The sequence below is a fragment of the Delphinapterus leucas genome, chromosome 11 (genome assembly GCF_059928025.1).
Source record: "Delphinapterus leucas isolate spDelLeu-1000000601 "Yukka" chromosome 11, BTC_Dleu_Yukka2, whole genome shotgun sequence".
In the NCBI taxonomy this organism is placed as follows: domain Eukaryota; kingdom Metazoa; phylum Chordata; class Mammalia; order Artiodactyla; family Monodontidae; genus Delphinapterus; species Delphinapterus leucas.
The window spans coordinates 81,392,283-81,414,246 of NC_143139.1; the positions used below are offsets into that span (position 1 = coordinate 81,392,283).

General features: G+C 36.5%; 1 protein-coding gene across 3 annotated transcripts in view; it reads left to right on the forward strand.

The window, feature by feature from the left end:
* Positions 1–21,964, forward strand: part of ACTR6 (actin related protein 6) — a 31,399-nt gene that overhangs the window by 8,726 nt on the left and 709 nt on the right. The window contains exons 7-11 of one of the 3 annotated variants that reach the window (XM_089921161.1): positions 6,486–6,584; positions 6,680–6,758; positions 12,109–12,280; positions 13,758–13,896; positions 14,058–21,959. In XM_089921161.1, coding sequence (XP_089777287.1) covers positions 6,486–6,584; positions 6,680–6,758; positions 12,109–12,280; positions 13,758–13,896; positions 14,058–14,142 — 574 coding nt within the window. In that variant the 3' untranslated portion in view covers positions 14,143–21,959. Of the gene's footprint in view, positions 1–6,485; positions 6,585–6,679; positions 6,759–12,108; positions 12,281–13,757; positions 13,897–14,057; positions 21,960–21,964 lie in introns of those variants that run through there. The other 2 variants (XM_022600046.3, XM_022600045.3) reach the window with 2 other exon arrangements.

Consider the following 21,964-nt stretch of genomic DNA (forward strand, 5'->3'; position numbering starts at 1 on the left):
AAGATGCCTGTATTTCGAATACAGGGACTATGCTAAACACTTTACATGTATGATTAGAATTATTTACTTCTTGCAGCTGTATTAAGTTGGTGAACTTATTACCCTTTTAGAGTTGAAGAGATTGAGTCCCAAAGAAATAATTTGTCTACTAAGTTGTGATTAAGCCTGTCTCAGACTCCAAAGTCCATGTTTATAAACACACGAGTATTTTTCCTCCTGATCTAAACTTTCAATATTTGGAATATGGATAAATACATATTAATAGACCCCTCTGGTTGAAGTATGATAGGGCAATAAGAACCTGCTGTATAAAAGAGTAAATAAAATTAAATTTAAAAAGAAATATGATAAGGCATTAAATCATATTTTTAACGAATATATAATAGCATAAGAAAATGTTCATGAGATAATGCTTGGGCTAAAACATAAAAAGTAAAAATCTATGTGCAGAGAAAAATATTCAAAGGAAATAACCTCACATTTTTGTTTGTTTTTAAAAACATCTTTATTTTCTACATTAAGCCTGTGTTGTCTCTGATTCACTCATCAAATATTTAAGCATCTACTTTTTTGCTGTTTTTTTTTTTTTTGCGGTACACGGACCTCTCAGTGTTGTGGCTTCCCCCGTTGCGGAGCACAGGCTCCGGACGCGCAGGCTCAGTGGCCATGGCTCACGGGCCCAGCTGCTCCGCGGCACGTGGGATCTTCCCGAACCGGGGCACGAACCCAAGTCCCCTGTATCGGCAGGCTGGCTCCCAACCACTGCGCCACCAGGGAAGCCCTAAGCATCTACTTTTTGCCAATTACTGTGTGGTGCTAACAGTCCTTGTCTAATAGGAAAAGAAAGTGCACATAGTTAAGGCATTTTAGCAGGGTTCTATTCAGAATGGTTGGAAGAAAATGTTTCCCTTTAATTGGATAATCCTTGCCACTTAAAACCTCTCTTTTCAATTTCCTTCTGCAAACTGAACTGTTTGCCCTTAGAGGGATAATGGGGAGATTAAATAACATAATGGAATGGGTATTCCATAAAGTTAAAAATATTTTACACATTCAAAAATTTAATATTTTTAAAAACTCAGTTACCTGAAAATTTAATTCCAGAAAAACATTTTAAATAATTGTAAGTTATGTTTAAATTTTCTTTTTTATTAGTCATCAATTTTATACACATCAGTATATACATGTCAATCCCAATCGCCAAATTCATCACACCCCGCACCACCCCCATAGCTTTCCCCCCTTGGTGTCCATACGTTTGTTCTCTACATCTGTGTCTCAACTTCTGCCCTGCAAGCCGGTTCATCTGTACCATTTGTCTAGGTTCCACATATATGCGTTAATATACGATATATGTTTTTCCTTTTCTGACTTACTTCATTCTGTATGACAGTCTCTAGATCCATCCACGTCTCTACAAATGACCCAATTTCGTTCCTTTTTATGGCTGAGTAATATTCCATTGTATATATGTACCACATCTCCTTTATCCATTCATCTGTCGATGGGCATCTAGGTTGCTTCCATGGCCTGGCTATTTTAAATAGTGCTGCAGTGAACATTGGGGTGTATGTGTCTTTTTGAATTATGGTTTTATCTGGGTATATGCCCAGTAGTGGGATTGCTGGGTGGTATGGTAGTTCTATTTTTAGCTTTTCAAGGAACCTCCATACTGTTCTCCATAGTGGCTGTATCAATTTACATTCCCACCAACAGTGCAAGAGGATACCCTTTTCTCCACAGCCTCTCCAGCATTTATTGTTTGTAGATTTTCTGATGATGCCCATTCTGACTGCTGTGAGGTGATACCTCATTGCAGTTTTGATTTGCATTTCTCTAATAATTAGTGATGTTGAGCAGCTTTTCATGTGTTTCTTGGCCATCTGTATGTCTTCTTTGGAGAAATGTCTATTTAGGTCTTCTGCCCATTTTTGGACTGGGTTATTTGTTTTTTTAATATTGAGCTGCATGAGCTGTTTATATATTTTAGAGATTAATCCTTTGTCGGTTGCTTCGTTTGCAAATATTTTCTCCCATTCTGAGGGTTGTCTTTTCATCTTGTTTATGGTTTCCATTGCTGTGCAAAAGCTTTGAAGTTTAATTAGGTCCCATTTGTTTATTTTTCTTTTTATTTCCATTACTCTAGGAGGTGGATCAAAAAAGATCTTGCTGTGATTTATGTCAAAGAGTGTCCTTCCTATGTTTTCCTCTGAGAGTTTGATACTGTCTGGCCTTACATTTAGGTCTCTAATCCATTTTGAGTTTATTATTGTGTATGGTGTTAGGGAGTGTTCTAACTTCATTCTTTTACATGCAGCTGTCCAGTTTTTCCAGCACCACTTATTGAAGAGACTGTCTTTTCTACATTGTATATCCTTGCCTCCTTTGTCATAGATTAGTTGACCATAGGTGCGTGGGTTTATCTCTGGGCTTTCTATCTTGTTCCATTGATCTGTGTTTCTGTTTTTGTGCCAGTAGCATATTGTCTTGATTACTGTAGCTTTGAGGTATAGTCTGAAGTCAGGGAGTCTGATTCCTCCAGCTCTGCTTTGTTCACTCAAGACTGCTTTGGCTATTCGGGGTCTTTTGTGTCTCCATACAAATTTTAAGATTTCTTGTTCTAGTTCTGTAAAAAATGCCATTGGTAATTTGATAGGAATTGCACTGAATCTGTAGATTGCTTTGGGTAGTAGAGTCATTTTCACAATATTGATTCTTCCAATCCAAGAACATGGTATATCTCTCCATCTGTTGGTATCATCTTTAATTTCTTTCATCAGTATCTTATAGTTTTCTGCATACAGGTCTTTTGTTTCCCTAGGTAGGTTTTTTCCTAGGTATTTTATTTTTTGTTGCAATGGTAAATGGGAGTGTTTCCTTAATTTCTCTTTCAGATTTTTTATCATTAGTGTATTGGAATGCAAGAGATTTCTGCGCATTAATTTTGTATCCTGCAACTTTACCAAATTCATTGATTAGCTCTAGTAGTTTCCTGGTGGCATCTTTAGGATTGTCTATGTATGGTATCATGCCATCTGCAAACAGTGACAGTTTTACTTCTTTTCCAATTTGTATTCCTTTTATTTCTTTTTCTTCTCTGATTGCCGTGATTAGGACTTCCAAAACTATGTTGAATAACAGTGGTGAGAGTGTACATCCTTGTCTTGTTCCTGATCTTAGAGGAAATGCTTTCAGTTTTTCACCATTGAGAATGATGTTTGCTGTGGGTTTGTTGTATATGGCATTTATTATGTTGAGGTAGGGTCCCTCTATGCCCACTTTCTGGAGAGTTTTTACCATAAATGGGTGTTGAATTTTGTCAAAAGCTTTTTCTGCATCTATTGAGGTGATCATATGGTTTTTCTTCTTCAATTTGTTAATATGGTGTATCACATTGATTGATTTGTGTATATTGAAGAATCCTTGCATCCCTGGATAAATCACACTTGAGCATGCTGTATGATCCTTTTAATGTGTTGTTGGATTCTGTTTGCTAGTATTTTGTTGAGGATTTTTGCACCTATATTCCTCAGTGATATTGGTCTGTAATTTTCTTTTTTTGTAGTATCTTTGTTTGGTTTTGGTATCAGGGTGATGGTGGCCTCATAGAATGAGTTTGGGAGTGTTCCTTCCTCTGCAATGTTTTGGAAGAGTTTGAGAAGGATGGGTGTTAGCTCTTCTCTAAATGTTTGATAGGATTCACCTGTGAAGCCATCTCGTCCTGGACTTTGGTTTGTTGGAAGAGTTTTAATCACAGTTTCAATTTCATTGCTTGTGATTGGTCTATGTTTTCTATTTCTTCCTGGTTCAATCTTTGAAGGTTATACCTTTGTAAGAATTTGTTCATTTCTTCCACGTTGTCCATTTTATTGGCATAGGGTTGCTTATTGTAGTCTCTTAGGATGCTTTGTATTTCTGGGGTGTCTGTTGTAACTTCTCCTTTTTCATTTCTAATTTTATTGATTTGAGTCCTCTCCCTCTTTTTCTTGATGAGTCTGGCTAATGGTTTATCAATTTTGTTTATCTTCTCAAAGAACCAGCTTTTAGTTTTATTGATCTTTGCTATTGTTTTGTTTCTATGTCATTTATTTCTGCTCTGACCTTTATGATTTCCTTCCTTCTGCTAACTTTGTGTTTTGTTCTTCTTTCTCTAGTTCCTGTAGGTGTAAGGTTAAATTGTTTATTTGAGATTTTTCTTGTTTCTTGAGGTAGGCTTGTATAGCTATAAACTTCCCTCTTAGAACTGCTTTTACTGCATCCCATAGGTTTTGGATCGTTGTGTTTTCATTGTCATTTGTCTCTATGTATTCTTTGATTTCCTCTTTAATTTCTTCAGTGATCTCTTGGTCATTTAGTAAAGTATTGTTTACCCTCCATGTGTTTGTGTTTTTTATGTTTTTTTCCCTGTAATTCACTTCTAATCTCATAGCGCTGCGGTCAGAAAAGATGCTTGATATGATTTCAATTTTCTTAAATTTACTGAGGCTTGATTTGGGACCCAAGATGTGATCTATCCTGGACAATGTTCTGTGCGCACTTGAGAAGAAAGTGTAATCTGCTGTTTTGGGATGGAATGTCCTATAAATATCAACTAAATCTATCTGGTCTGTTGTGTCATTTAAAGCTTCTGTTTCCTCTATTTTTTTTTTTTTTTTTGCGGTATGCTGGCCTCTCACTGTTGTGCCCTTTCCCGTTGCGGAGCACAGGCTCCAGACACACAGGCTTAGTGGCCGTGGCTCACGGGTCCAGCCACTCCGCGGCATGTGGGATCTTCCCGGACTGGGGCACGAACCCATGTCCCCTGCATCGGCAGGCGGACTCTCAATCACTGGGCCACCAGGGAAGCCCCTGTTTACTCATTTATTTTCATTTTGGATGATCTGTCCATTGGTGTAAGTGAGGTGTTAAAGTCCCCCACTATTATTGTGTTACTGTCGATTTCCTCTTTTATAGCTGTTAGCAGTTGCCTTATGTATTAAGGTGCTCCTATGTTGGGTGCATATATAATTGTTATATCTTCCTCTTGGATTGATCCCTTGATCATTATGTAGTGTCCTTCCTTGTCTCATGTAACACTCTTTATTTTAGAGTCTATTTTATCTCATATGAGTATTGCTACTCCAGCTTTCCTTTGATTTCCATTTGCATGGAATATCTTTTTCCATCCCCTCACTTTCAGTCTGTATGTGTCCCTAGGTCTGAAGTGGGCCGCTTGTAGACAGCATATATATGGGTCTTGTTTTTGTATCCATTCAGCGAGCCTGTGTCTTTTGGTTGGAGCACTTAATCCATTCACGTTTAAGTTAATTATCGATATGTCTGTCCCTATTACCATTTTCTTAATTGTTACGTGTTTGTTTTTCTAGGTCCTTTTCTTCTCTTATGTTTCCAACTTAGGGAAGATCCTTTAGCATTTTTTGTAGAGCTCATTTGATGGTACTGAATTCTCTTACCTGTTGCTTGTCTGTAAAGCTGTTGATTTCTCCCTCGAACCTGAATGAGATCCTTACCGGGTAGAGTAATCTTGCTTGTAGGTTCTTCCCTTTCATCACTTTAAATATATTATGCCACTCCCTTCTGGCTTGTAAAGTTTCTGCTGAAAAATCAGGTCTTAACCTTATGGGACTTCCCGTGTATGTTATTTGTCATTTTTCCCTTGCTGCTTTCAATAATTTTTCATTATCTTTAATTTTTGCTAGTTTGATTACTCTGTGTCTTGGCGTGTTTCTCTTTGGGTTCATCCTGTATGGGACTCTGTGCGCTTTCTGGACTTGGGTGGCTATTTCCTTTCCCATGTTAGGGAAGTTTTCAACTATAATCTCTTCAAATATTTTCTCTGGTCCTTTCTCTCTCTCTTCTCCTTCTGGGACCCCTATAATGCGAATGTTGTTGCATTTAATGTTGTCCCAGAGGTCTCTTAGGCTGTCTTCATTTCTTTTCATTGTTTTTTCTTTATTCTGTTCTGCAGCAGTGAATTCCACCATTCTGTCTTCCAGGTCACTTATCCGTTCTTCTGCCTCAGTTATTCTGCTATTGATTCCTTCTAGTGTAGTTTTCATTTCAGTTATTGTATTGTTCATCTCTGTTTGTTTGTTCTTTAATTCTTCTAGGTCTTTGTTAAACATTTCTTGCATTTTCTCGATTTTTGCCTCCATTCTTTTTCCGAAGTCCTGGATCGTCTTCACTCTCAGTATTCTGAATTCTTTTTCTGGAGGTTTGCCTATCTCCACTTCATTCAGTTGTTTTTCTCGGGTTTTATCTTGTTCCTTCATCTGGTACATAGCCCTCTGCCTTTTCATCTTGTCTGTCTTTCTGTGAATGTGGGTTTTGTTCCACAGGCTGCAGGATTGTAGTTCTTGCTTCTGCTGTCTGCCCTCTGGTGGATGAGGCTATCTAAGAGGCTTGTGCAAGTTTCCTGATGGGAGGGACTGGTGGTGGGTCTAAATTTTTTTTATTTCACGTTACCATTTTTTTTTTCTGTTTAGGCAGTTACATGTTATGGATGAAACACATGTGATTAATCAAGTGAAAGAAGATGTATGCTATGTGTCTCAGGATTTTTATAGAGACATGGATATTGCCAAGTATGTATAATGGTAACCTAAGAATTAGAAAGTTGATTCTTGGGTAATGTTACACATAGTTAAAATATTTTATAAGTCTGTGTTTTGTTTTCCAGGTTGAAAGGAGAAGAAAATACGGTAATGGTAGACTATGTTTTGCCTGACTTTAGTACAATTAAAAAGGGCTTTTGTAAGGTAATTTTTAAAACTTTATTTTATATTGGCGTATAGTTGATTTACAGTGTTGTGTTAATTTCAGGTGTACACCAAAGTGATTCAGTTATACATATATCTATTCTCTTTCAGATCCTTTCCCATATAGGTTATTACAGAGTATTAAGTAGAGTTCCCTGTGCTGTACAGTAGGTTCTTGTTGATTATCTATTTTATATATAATAGTGTATGTTAATCCCAACCTCCTAATTTATCCCTCCCCCCACCTTTCTCCTTTGGTAACCATAAGTTTGTTTTCTAAGTCTGTGATGTAAGGTAATTTAAAAAATACTCAGTGATATTTCTTCAAGTGACCACCTCAGTCAGGTTTGCACAGCATCCAGCTGGGATGGGTGGAATCTCACAGAGTTGTTGATGACTGCCTTCCTGCCTGGTGGCCATTTCTTTAGGCATCAGTGTATGAATGATTAGTTAATATCTCTACTAAAGTTATTTAGAAAAAGAACTATCTGCCATGATAGCACATGGGACAAATCTGGAGGTTAACAGTATCATTACCTATATTATGGTTTACCCTTTTGTGTTTCATTAAGAATTAGTTTAAGTCCACTTAGAAGTAGGTTATTTGTTGTGAATATTACTGGCACAGCTGACCCAAGGCTCTGCTATCAGATTGTAGTTGAAAACAGCAAAATCCAGTGCACTTTCAAAGCGTTGAGATGAGTTTATCTTGGATGTGAAAACAAAGTAATTTCTCCCTATCTTTGAACAGCTCAGGTAAATTATCAGTTCTGTGGTTGGGTAAATGTGAAGTTTGCCCTTCTAGTTACTGGCTTGGTGAGGAATGGTAGGAAGTTAAAAATCTTTGGTCAGAAATTTAAGCACAAGGAGATATTTTCTCAAGGGGACATGTATGGTAATGTTCATTGTAGTATACATTAAAAGAGTGAGAAATTGGGAAGAGCCTAGGTAGCCATTAATGGTAGAAAAATAGATAAATTTTGATATATTCATATTATAAAATAAGCAGTGAAAATGAAGTAGAGCTACGTGATCATCATGGATAAGTCTCAGAAATGTGTTTCTGTCTAAAACATGATGATGTCTAAAAGCCAGTTTTAGAAGGACGTATACCATTTCAGGCTATTCAGAATAATTATTATGTTTAGGAATTTATAAATATGAAGTAAAAGTATATAAACTATGTATGTGAATGATAACACCAAATTTAAAGGGGGAGTGTTATATCTGTGAAGTTACATTAAAATGGTTGATGGATATATGGGGTTTTTTCTTTTTTTTTTTAATTATTTATTTTTTGGCTGTGTTTCATCTTCATTGCTTGCACAGGCTTTCTCTAGTTGCAGTGAGCGAGCGCTACTCTTCGTTGTGGCGCATGGGCTACTCATTGCAGTGGCTTCTCTTTTTGCGGAGCACGGGCTCGCAGAGCACGGGCTCCAGGCGCATGAGCTTCAGTAGTTGTGGCACATGGGCTCAGTAGTTGTGGCTTGCATGCTCTAGAGCACAGGCTCAGTAGTTGTGGCGCACGGGCTTAGTTGCTCTGCAGCATGTGGGATCTTCCTGGAGCAAGGCTCGAACCTGTGTCCCCTGCATTAGTAGGCAGACTCTTAACAACTGCGCCACCAGGGAAGTCCGGATATATGGGTTTTATATAATTATTTATACTTGTTTTTATGCCTGAAATTAAAAAAATTTCGTGGCCAGATTATTGAGGTGAAATACACATCAGAATTCAGAGGAGGCTACCCAGGTACTCATAAAAATCAAAATCATCCTGTAATGTCCTTACAAACATATCCTTGCGGAAGGACCAAAGCCAGCTTTCAGAAGTGGGAATTGTGACAGATTATGGGATCATGTTGTCTGGCATGAACTGGGGAGAGAAACTGGAAGCCCATGTCCCACTTAGGATATGGAAGGTGTATTTTTTTCTTTACAAGACAGGGAAAACTGCCCCAAACATATAGATACCAAGCCACTTTCTCATTAGGCACGTTTGATCATCCTCATTTATTATAGCTGATTAAAACAGTCCAGTGATATAAAACACCTTGTGGAGAATTTATAGCACTCTGGACTCATGGTGGTAAAGTAATCCATATTTCTACAGGGATGGACCCTGAGTAAAGTCTCAGTAATTCCCAGCTCCTCCAAACCTGACTAAAAATCACCTGGGTCACTTGAAGAAAAATTGGTATCCATGTTCTCAGTCCCTGTCCCTGGAAATGCTTAGTGCCTAAGTTTGAAAACTTAAACTTAATCTCTAAAAAAGAAAAAAATTTCTTCCAGGTGATTGGACTATCAGCTATGTTTGGAAATCTTTCTCTTTTTTAAACTGTAGTTCTTGCTTGCCCTGCAAATGAGAACTTACCAGTTTATTGGACATTATCTGCTGAACTCTGCTAGCTTCCTTCCCAAATCATAAGCCTTGATTTCTCAATCCTACACCTTACATAGTGAGCTAGTAGAGTCATGGTTGTTCCCCCAGTTGATTATTGTTTTACTCATCAGCTTTGGAGAAAAAAGGCAGAAGCCACATTGTATTGTTTGCAGCTCTTTTATTGGCCTTTGGCCTTGTGATCAGAATCTTGTTATGACGGCACTTCACTAATTGAGTATAGACTCCCTGTTACTTGTACACTTTAACATCAGTTGAGTGGACATAGTCAGTTGGACTGAACTTTTACCAGATGATGGAATGTTACATCAAATATTTCAGAAATAATGGATTAACCTTTACTTTGTCAATTAATGTTAACATTTTTACCACAATACAACATTTTTACCACAATACATGTTAAATTGTGTACATCTTAATAATTTTTAAGGTTTAGAAATGGTTATATTTTGTATATGTTAGGATTACTCCTAAAATATATTTTTTAAATTTAATACTTGATTAACTTGTTTTCATCATTGCCTGACAATCAAAATCTTTGATGAGGGCTGTTAAATACTTATGAAACTAGAAAAACAATACTGCATAAGATGAAAGAGAATTATACTTGTTTGAGAGCCTTTATACTTAGGATATTGTTAAACTCGGACCTTGATAGTTTATTCAAGAATATTTTTAAATACTTAGGAAAAACTTACAACCTTGATTTTCTACTACTGATGATAGTAACAATAATAATAAGGTCTGTAATATTGTTACTGATTACAACCGATAGAAATTCCGGTTTTATTTTTTAACAGAAAGAGGATGCTTACGAAAGTGTAATGAATGCTTTACTGACCTAAATTGAGAAAATTGCCCTCATAGTTAACTGTTATCACTTTCTGCAGAGCCATTGTAGTTTAAACATTTCTTTCATGGTACCGGAATGAAATTTATGAGGGCTGTACAGTAATCATGACTTGTATTGACTAAAATAGCAACTCCCAGCAGCCTTTATAAATTCCTTCATTTGTCTATGTCTAAAACAAAAATCTTTTTGAAATTGTACTCTTAGAAACAGAAAATACTTGTAGTTCCAGATTATATATTAACAATTAGTGGCTTTAGACCTAACATTCAGCAAGGATATCTAGTTCTGGCTTTTCCCCCAGTTAGATATTTGACCCTGGGTCAGTCACATGATCTTCTTCTGTAAAATCAGGGCTGTGGACTAGATAACCTCTAATGTTTTGTCAAATTAAATTGTCCAAGTCTGTATCTGTCTCAAGTTATTTTGAGTGTTGACAATATGAGTTATATCCTATACACTCAAGCCAATATCATTTTTAAATGAATTTGTAAATTTATAGGAAGTATTTTCCATTCTGCCTGAGAAGGAAGAATACTTTATCTGTGAAGAAATAATATTCTTCTCTTTGCTAGTGCAACCATAGTTTAATCGGGTTGAAAGTGATGTGTAGTTTTCCTTGTTCTTCATAGGGTATTGTGAATTTTGTGTAATTTTTAGGATATTTTTATTTAAAAATAATGTTTCAAGGGACTTCCCTGGTAGTCCAGTGGTTAAGAATCCATGCTTCCAGTGCAGGGGTTGCAGGTTTGATCAACTGGTCTGGTAACTAAGATCCCACATGCTGTATGACGTGGCCAAAAAAATTTTTAAAAAAAAGAAAGTTTCAAGCATGGAATTTCCAAATGATAGAAATCAGAATCATTCATATCCAGGTTAAGAGAGGCAATGTAGTAGGAGGAATATATTGTGTGTGCTCGAGTTATTAGTTGAATGATCTTGAGCAAGTCACGTAACCTTGCCTAGTGCAATTGCATCATTAGTAAAAGGAAAATATATCTACCTTACAGGGTTATATGAGAATTCAGTATGATAATGTATGTAAAATGCCTAAAACAAACACCACATTGTTGACTGGCATGCTATACTGGGTAGTGGATATGTGATGGTGAACAGTGTAGATGATGAAGGATAATACAGGGTGATAGTAAGAATACTAGAGGGATCTTTTATTTGGGAGTCAGAAGAAGCCTCTCTGAGGAAGCTGAAACCTGAACAGAGAGTAGATGACTAATTATATTAAGGAATAGTTTTTATATAGTTTACTCTTTAACAATAAATTATTAATATTTCTTTTCATATATTTTAAGTATTTTTATATTTATATAGAGGATTGGGATATACTCTGTTACAGGTGGAAAATTGCATATACGAGTCAAATGAAGTTAATGTCTTTAACAATCTAGAAAAGCTGATGAGTCTTAGTGCAATTGAGAGGGACCATTATTTTAATGATGTAGAATGCTGTAGAAGGAGATTATTTTTTTCTGGCCCCTTCAGGAGCACAGCTCACAGAGTGGGTGGGTTAACAGAAAATAAATAGCAAAAGAATTTCAGTGATAAAGTCCAGTATTTGCTTAAATCATTTTGGAAACTGTTTTTTGAATAGAGATTGAATAAATAATAAAGAAATTTAATGATGTAGGCTTTTTGCACAAGGGAAAGGGGAAATCCTAATAGAATAAAACCATAATGCCCAATAAAAATCTAAGGCAAGGTCAGGGGAGTGAAAGTAGATAGTGCTGGAAACATAAGGTACAGTGTTTTTTATTTAGAGTATGTTCTTTGTTCTTTAAAAACTGGAATCACTCTTAGAGGTAGATTATGAAGTTCCTTCTGCTCTATTCTCCTTTTCTTTCTTTCTGTTTTAAAATGTGTGGAATAAAGCCAGATCATCTTTGGGGGAATAGCTATATTAAGAGTCAGTAGTTATTTATTTGTGTGGTTAGGCAACAGCAGAGAAGACCACATTTTTCTAACTTTTGAGAATCCTGAAACTTCCAAGAACATGGTTAATATATTGGTATTACATATTACTAAATGTTATTAGTGATGTGAGCTAAATAACATAACTTAAACTTTTCATCTTATTTTTCTTTAAGCCAAGAGAAGAAATGGTGTTAAGTGGAAAATATAAATCTGGGGAACAAATTCTTCGTCTGGCCAATGAGAGATTTGCTGTTCCAGAAATACTCTTTAATCCTTCTGATATAGGAATTCAAGAAATGGGAATTCCAGAAGCTATTGTCTATTCAATTCAGAACTTACCTGAAGGTGCATAAATAATGAGGAATAATGATATTTTTTAAAAATCATAAGCTCTGTGAACCCTAGAGAAGTCATCTGTTTCTTCTAAATAATTTGAGCAAATGGCTACTTTATTTGCAGAGATTTCCAGATCTAACTTGAATAATTCTTTATTGTACTTTATTTTACTTGACTAATTCTTTATTGATCCTAGATTGTAAATTTGATATGGGAAGAGTAATTATGGTCTGCTTAAATTTGAAGAACTTCATCTCTTTATAAGTATTAAATTGCTATATCCATTTAAAAAGTTTTAATTTAAGCCAAACTTGCACAGAGTAGAAATTTATAATTTAACAATTTAATGGGTTTTAGCTGTTGATGAGACTGGTTTATTCCTTCTGTTACATTTTGATTAATATACAGGAAGTTAGTTTTAATGAGATTGAAGTATAGTGCTTCACAGTGATTTCTGGGTTCTCCTGAAGCATGATTTAACTAAATAATGTTCTAAAGTTTTGGAGTACCTTTATAGCTTAAAAATGTCTTCCTAGTTCATAAGGAACAGTGTAGGCATTGGAGAAAATCTTGCCTATGCAGTGTCCTTTCCTCCCATTAAAAAAGAAAAAAAGTCAGATAATGCCATCACCTTAATATAGTTATTTCACAACTAATTTCACATTAATATTTCATATTGATTTCTCATTCTATCTAAAGTTGCAGTCATGAGATATACAACATTTTGTACTACACTGTTTTAATGTTGTGTTGTAAGACTCAATATTAACGTAGCAGTACTCTGTCCCTGTTTTGTGAACAGGAGCATTAGGTGGGATGGCCAGTACCTATCAATTCCTGACAAATTTCCCAGTGGTGCTTGGTAGCCCTTTAAGATTGACTAACCATGTGGCACTTAATATTTGCTATCATGTAACTTTAATGAGTGTAGAACATAAGATCCTTTCTTTAAATATTATTATAGATTGAGTATTTTTCACTATCATTGTAAGTGTTGCACAATAAGAATGTGTGTCTCAGTGAGATAACATGGAAACTTGGATTTTCAAGTTTAAAATGTTATGAAGGACCTCCTTTTCATCTTTACACTAGCTAACAGTCTCAGCCTACATAAAGACCTCCTCCATTTTAGGGGAGAACAATTTTAATTTTCAAATGTCTGCTACTAGCATTTTACTCATTTATGTATAGCTTACATGTATATGTAATAAGTTGCTAGTAATTCAACCCGTTCACCTTAGCCTTTCTTTTAAAGAACTGTGAGGTCATATTTCTGTTTAATATGTTTATTTGTATAAATGATAACCTCATTATAAAATCTTATAAGTTATAATTTATATGGTTATAAAAAACTATATGGTTTCCCAACCAGTAACTTTCATCCCCAATTGCTTTTACCTAATCTCTCATCCCCATTTCTCCAGAAAGATAAGGAAACAGATATTCTAATGCCTTTTTTCTTTCTCCTATTTTTCTCTTTTAAAAGAAATGCAGCCGCATTTTTTTAAGAACATTGTTTTGACGGGAGGAAATTCCCTTTTCCCGGGATTTAGAGATCGGGTTTACTCGGAAGTTCGATGTCTCACTCCAACAGATTATGATGTTTCTGTTGTGCTGCCTGAAAAGTAAGTGTTGGCTTATATAGAAACAAATCATGGAAGTTAGTTTACAGATAAAGAGGTCTGTAAGCAGACTTGAGTTTAAAGCCTGTTTCTACTGGGTTGCCAGGTTAATTTCACCTTTGGGATGCTCATTTTTCTTTTCTCAAAAAAATGAAATGATATAGCTGCTGGACAGTCATCGACAGGAAGACACTGGAACTCACCAAAAAAGATACCGCACATCCAAAGACAAAGGAGAAGCCAAAATGAGACGGTAGGAGGGGCGCAATCACAGTAAAATCAAATCCCATAACTGCTAGGTGGGTAACTCACAGGCTGGAGGACACTTATACCACAGAAGTCCACCCACTGGAGTGAAGGTTCTGAGCCCCACATCAGGCTTACCAACCTGGGGGTCTGGCAGTGGGAAGAGGAATTCCTAGAGAATCAGACTTTGAAGGTTAGCGGGATTTGATTGCAGGACTACGACAGGACTGTGGGAAACAGAGACTCCACTCTTGGAGGGCACACACAAAGTAGTGTGTGCATCGGGACCCAGGGGAAGGAGCAGTGACCCCAGGGAAGACTGAACCAGACTTACCTGCTAGTGTTGGAGGGTCACCTGCAGAGGTGGGGGGTGGCTGTGGCTCACTGTGGGAACAAGGATACTGGCAGCAGAAGTTCTCGGAAGTACTCCTTGGCGTGAGCCCTCCCAGAGTCTGCCATTAGCCCCACCAAAGAGCCCAGGTAGGCTCCAGTGTTGGGTTGCCTCAGGCCAAACAACCAACAGGGAGGGAACCCAGCCCCACCCATCAACAGTCAAACGGTTTAAAGTTTTACTGAGCTCTGCCCACCAGAGCAAGAGTCAGCTCTAGCCACCACAGGTCCCTCCCATCAGGAAACTTAACACAAGCCTCTTATATAGCCTCATCCACCAGAGGGCAAACAGCAGAAGCAAGAACTACAATCCTACAATCTTCTTGCAGAAGCAAGAAACTACAATCCTGCAGCCTGTGGAACAAAACCCACATTCACAGAAAGATAGACAAGATGAAAAGGCAGAGGGCTATGTACCAGAGGAAGGAACAAGATAAAGCCCCAGAAAAACAACTAACTGAAGTGGAGATAGGCAAACTTCCAGAAAAAGAATTCAGAATAATGAGAGTGAAGACCATCCAGGACCTCGGAAAAAGAATGGAGGCAAAGATCGAGAAAATGCAAGAAATGTTTAACAAAGACCTAGAAGAATTAAAGAACAAACAAACAGAGATGAACAATACAATAACTGAAATGAAAACTACACTAGAAGGAATCAATAGCAGAATAACTGAGGCAGAAGAACGGATAAGTGACCTGGAAGACAGAATGGTGGAATTCACTGCTGCAGAACAGAATAAAGAAAAAACAATGAAAAGAAATGAAGACAGCCTAAGAAGCCTCTGAGACAACATTAAGTGCAACAACATTCGCATTATAGGGGTCCCAGAAGGAGAAGAGAGAGAGAAAGGACCAGAGAAAATATTTGAAGAGATTATAGTTGAAAACATCCCTAACATGGGAAAGGAAATAGCCACCCAAGTCCAGGAAGCGCAGAGAGTCCCAGGCAGGATAAACCCAGGAAGAAACACGGAGACACATAGTAATCAAATTGGCAAAAATTAAAGGCAAAGAAAATTTATTGAAAGCAGCAAGGGAAAAATGACAACATACAAGGGAACTCCCATAAGGTTAAGAGCAGATTTCTCAGCAGAAACTTTACAAGCCAGAAGGGACTGGCTGATATATTTAAAGTGATGAAAGGGAAGAAACTACAACCAAGATTACTCTACCCGGCAAGGATCTCATTCAGATTCGATGGAGAAATCAAAAGCTTTACAGTCAAGCAAAGCTAAGAGAATTCAGCACCACCAAACCAGCTCTACAACAAATGCTAAAGGAACTTCTCTAAGTGGGAAACACAAGAGAAGAAATGGACCTACAAAAACAAACCCAAAAGAAATAAGAAAATGGTCATAGGAACATACATATTGATAATTACCTTGAACGTGAATGGATTAAATGCTCCAACCAAAAGACACAGGCTTGCTGAATGCATACAAAACCAAGACCCATCTATATGCTGTCTACAAGAGACCCACTTCAGACCTAGGGACACATACAGACTGAAAGTGAGGGGATGGAAAAAGATATTCCATGCAAATGGAAATCAAAAGAAAGCTGGAATAGCAATACTCAGATCAGATAAAATAGACTCTAAAATAAAAAATGTTACAAGAGACAAGGAAGGACACTACATAATGATCAAGGGATCAATCCAGGAAGAAGATATAACAATTATAAATATATATGCCCTCTACATAGGAGCACCTCACATAAGGCAACTGCTAACAGCTATAAAAGGAAATCGACAGTATCACAATAATAGTGGGGGACTTTAACACCTCACTTATACCAATGGACAGATCATCCAAAATGAAAATAAATAAGGAAACAGAACCTTTAAATGACACAATAGTCCAGATAGATTTAATTGATATTTATGGGACACTCCATCCAAAGACAGCAGATTACACTTCCTCCTCAAGTGCGCACGGAATATTGTCCAAGACAGATCACATCTTGGGTCACAAGTCAAGCCTCAGTAAATTTAAGAAAATTGAAATCATATCAAGCATCTTTTCTGACCGCAGCGCTATGAGATTAGAAGTGAATTACAGGGAAAAAAACATAAAAAACACAAACACATGGAGGGTAAACAATACTTTACTAAATGACCAAGAGATCACTGAAGAAATTAAAGAGGAAATCAAAGAATACGTAGAGACAAATGACAATGAAAACACAACGATCCAAAACCTATGGGATGCAGTAAAAGCAGTTCTAAGAGGGAAGTTTATAGCTATACAAGCCTACCTCAAGAAACAAGAAAAATCTCAAATAAACAATTTAACCTTACACCTACAGGAACTAGAGAAAGAAGAACAAAACACAAAGTTAGCAGAAGGAAGGAAATCATAAAGGTCAGAGCAGAAATAAATGACATAGAAACAAAACAATAGCAAAGATCAATAAAACTAAAAGCTGGTTCTTTGAGAAGATAAACAAAATTGATAAACCATTAGCCAGACTCATCAAGAAAAAGAGGGAGAGGACTCAAATCAATAAAATTAGAAATGAAAAAGGAGAAGTTACAACAGACACCACAGAAATACAAAGCATTCTAAGAGACTACTATAAGCAACCCTATGCCAATAAAATGGACAACCTGGAAGAAATGGACAAATTCTTAGGTATAACCTTCCAAGACTGAACCAGGAAGAAACAGAAAATATAAATAGACTAATCACAAGTAATGAAATTGGAACTGTGATTAAAAATCTTCCAACAAACAGAAGTCCAGGACCAGATGGCTTCACAGGTAAATTCTATCAAACATTTAGAGAAGAGCTAACACCCATCCTTCTCAAGCTCTTCCAAAACATTGCAGAGGAAGGAACACTCCCAAACTCATTCTATGAGGCCACCATCGCCCTGATACCAAAACCAAACAAAGATACTACAAAAAAAGAAAACTACAGGCCAATATCACTGATGAACATAGATGCAAAAATCCTCAACAAAATACTAGCAGACAGAATCCAACAACACATTAAAAGGATCATACACCATGATCAAGTGTGATTTATCCAGGGATGCAAGGATTCTTCAATATACACAAATCAATCAATGTGATACACCATATTAACAAATTGAAGAAGAAAAACCATATGATCATCTCAATAGATGCAGAAAAAGCTTTTGACAAAATTCAACACCCATGTATGGTAAAAACTCTCCAGAAAGTGGGCATAGAGGGACCCTACCTCAACATAATAAATGCCATATACAACAAACCCACAGCAAACATCATTCTCAATGGTGAAAAACTGAAAGCATTTCCTCTAAGATCAGGAACAAGACAAGGATGTCCACTCTCACCACTGTTATTCAACATAGTTTTGGAAGTCCTAATCACGGCAATCAAAGAAGAAAAAGAAAGAAAAGGAATACAAATTGGAAAAGAAGTAGTAAAACTGTCACTGTTTGCATATGACATGATACCATACATAGAGAATCCTAAAGATGCCACCAAGAAACTACTAGAGCTAATCAATGAATTTGGTGAAGTTGCAGGATACAAAATTAATGCACAGAAACCTCTTGGATTCCTATGCACTGATGATGAAAAATCTGAAAGAGAAATTAAGGAAACACTCCGATTTGCCATTGCAAGAAAAAGAATAAAATACCTAGGAATAAACCTACCTATGGAGACAAAAGACCTGTATGCAGAATACTATAAGATACTGATGAAAGAAATTAAAGATGATACCAACAAATGGAGAGATATACCATGTTCTTGGATTGGAAGAATCAATATTGTGAAAATGACTGTACTACCCACAGCAATCTACAAGTTCAATGCAATCCCTATCAAATTACCAGTGGCATTTTTTACAGAGCTAGAACAAAAAAATCTTAAAATTTGTATGGAGACACAAAAGACCCCGAATAGCCAAAGCAGTCTTGAGTGAAAAAAGCGGAGCTGGAGGAATCAGACTCCGTGGCTGCAGACTGTACTGCAAAGCTACAGTAATCGAGACAACATGGTATTGGCACAAAAACAGAAATATAGATCAATGGAACAAGATAGAAAGCCCAGAGATAAACCCACGCACCTATGGTCAACTAATCTATGACAAAGGAGGCAAGGATATACAATGGAGAAAAGACAGTCTCTTTAATAATTGGTGCTGGGAAGACTGGACAGCTACATGTAAAAGAATGATATTAGAACACTCCCTAACACCATACACAAATATAAACTGAAAATGGATTAGAGACCTAAATGTAAGACTGGACACTGTAAAACTCTTAGAGGAAAACATAGGAAGAACACTCTTTGACATAAATCACAGTAAGATCTTTTTTGATCCACCTCCTAGAGTAATGGAAATAAAAGGAAAAATAAACTATGGGACCTAATGAAACTTCAAAGCTTTTGCACAGCAAAGGAAACCATAAACAAGACGAAAAGACAGCCCTCAGAATGGGAGAAAATATTTGCAAACGAAGCAACCGACAAAGGATTAATATCCAAAATAATAAACAGCTCATGCAGCTCAATATTAAATAAACAACCCAATCCAAAAATGGGCAGAAGACCTAAGCAGACATTTCTCCGAAGAAGACATACAGATGGCCAAGAAACACATGAAAAGCTGCTCAACATTACTAATTATTAGAGAAATGCAAATCAAAACTACAGTGAGGTATCACCTCACACCAGTTAGAATGGGCATCATCAGAAAATCTACAAACAACAGATGCTGGAGAGGGTGTGGAGAAAAGGGTATCCTCTTGCACTGTTGGTGCGAATGTCAATTGATACAGCCACTATGAAAAACAGTATGGAGGTTCTTTAAAAAACTAAAAATAGTACTACCATACCACCCAGCAATCCCACTACTGGCCATATACCCAGAGAAAACCATAATTCAAAAGGACACATGCACCCCAGTTTTCATTGCAGCACTATTTAAAATAGCCAGGTCATGGAAGCAACCTAAATGCCCATTGACAGACGAATGGCTAAAGAAGATTTGGTACATATATACAGTGGAATATTACTCAGCCATAAAAAGGAATGAAATTGGATCATTTGTTGAGACGTGGATGGATCTAGAGACTGTCATACAGAGTGAAGTAAGTCAGAAAGCGAAAAACAATATTGTATATTAACGCATGTATGTGGAAGCTAGAAAAATGGTACAGATGAACTGGTTTGCAGGGCAGAAGTTGAGACACAGAGAAGAAACGTATGGACACCAAGGGGGGGAAGCCATGCGGGGGTGAGGATGGTGGTGTGATGAATTGGGCGATTGGGATTGACATGTATACACTGATGTGTATAAAATGGATGACTAATAAGAACCTGCTGTATAAAAAATAAAATTAAATTAAAAAAAATGAAAACTTTACTTTCAGTGGATGAAAGGGGATGAAGTATGTGAAGTAGCATCCATTATTGTTGGTACATAATGGGTGCTCAGTTAATGTAAGATCACTTCCCTATAGTGAATCAGTCATCATTACTTGGAGATTTTTTACAGGCAAATCACTTAGGTTATTTATTCGATTTGGGACTTCCGTCGTGGAGCAGTGGTTAAGAATCCGCCTGCCAATGCAGGGGACACGAGTTCGAGCCCTGGTACAGGAAGATCCCACATGCCGCGGAGCAACTAAGACTGTGCGTCACAACTACTGAGCCTGGGCTCTAGAGCCCGTGAACTGCAACTACTGAGCCCGAGTGCCACAACTACTGAAGCCTGTGCGTCTGGAGCTTGTGCTCTGCAACAGGAGAAGCCACCGCAATGAGAAGCCCGTGCACAGCAATGAAGAGTAGCCCCTGCTCGCTGCAACTAGAGAAAGCCCGCACACAGCAATGATGACCCAACGCAGCCAAAAAGAAATAAAAAATAAATTTTAAAAATTTTATCTATTTGATTTATCTGAGATATGCCATTTCTTGAGAGTTTCTATGAAGAATAGAAATCTGAGAATTTAACCAAGATAAATTATGTCAATTGGTAAGTTGTTTTGGAATGTTTTAAAATAATTTAAAATACTTAAACTTTTACATTTAAGTAGTCATTTTTTTTATAATTCAAAACTTTTATATGTACCCCCTATCCTGTTTTATGAGAAAAAGCAGATAATTAAGGTATAATTTTAGAGCTGTAAGAAAGTCTTATAGATCATCCTCTTCTGTGTACTTATTTGTAAATAAACAAGGGCTCATGAGTTAGCAAAGGTCTTATGATAAGTTAATAGCAGTAACCAGACTAAAATTCAGTTCTCTTTATCTGGAGGCAGAAGTTCTCACCAAATCTATGTTTAAATAATCCCCCATCACTGCTCCACTGTTTTAAGCGGCAGAGTTGCAAACAAGACCCCACATACCTGATTTTTAATTTTAGAGGTTTGTTTCAAAGCTAAAGAAGAATTTTTCAAAATCAATAGCAGTTAATAGAAGACCCTCATCAGATCACTTAATTTTATAGCTATCAGATAAAAGAATAAATTATCATTAGATATTGGAATGATTTTTATCAGCATTAATGTTCATATACTCTTTAGAATATGAAGCATATTGGATTTTTATCCTGCATTTTAAGTGTAAGTCATGCATACATTACAGGCCAAGGGATCTATAGAAATAATTTTTATTCTTTTATTCATCAAATCTTTATTGCACATCTGATTTTATAGATAGATATATATTTAGGTTTTTTTAAGGTTAGGAAATGTAATAAATATAGTAAGGAAAACACTTTTTTCTTTATCATTTTTCATATTTACAACTGAATTGGGGGAGAGGAAGAGTAGAAGTAGAATTACACAAATTGAACCAATTACACAGAATTACAACCAATTAACTTGGTTGTACATAAAATTGAACTAAAAGTTTGATGTGCTCTAATTTTACTTATTGTCCATGTCCTACCATGTAGCAAGTTTATCATGCACTGTGGCTTTTAAATGTCTCATTTATTAGAGGCAACAAAGTATAGGAGCAAAAGCACAGATTGTGTGAAAACAGTTCCGAGTTGAATCCTAGTTTCAGTCTTAACCTCTCTGAACCTCATTTTCCAAATCTATAAAGTGGGAGTTATAATATCTATTTCATTGGTTGCTGGGTGGATTGATTTGATGACATATCTTTGCCATGTACAAAAGTTAGACTCAATTATTACAGTGTTTTTATTTTTATGCATTTTTTATATTTTGCTTGTATTCTTTTTATTAGAGGTAGAAGGTCCATAAATTCAGGGCACGGGAAAATAAAAAGAACACTTACTTGTAGTGGTGACCAACTTTCCTTTCCGAGTTTGCTTTACTCCTATGAAGTTTATGCTTATTTTCACACTTTAAATGATTTTCTGTTAAATCAGGTTGGGTAGAGATTGCCACATTTTAGTTACTAATTAACGTTTCTGGCATTTCAGTTCTGTAAAATCATCTGGGTTCACTTATTTTACCTTTATTTTTA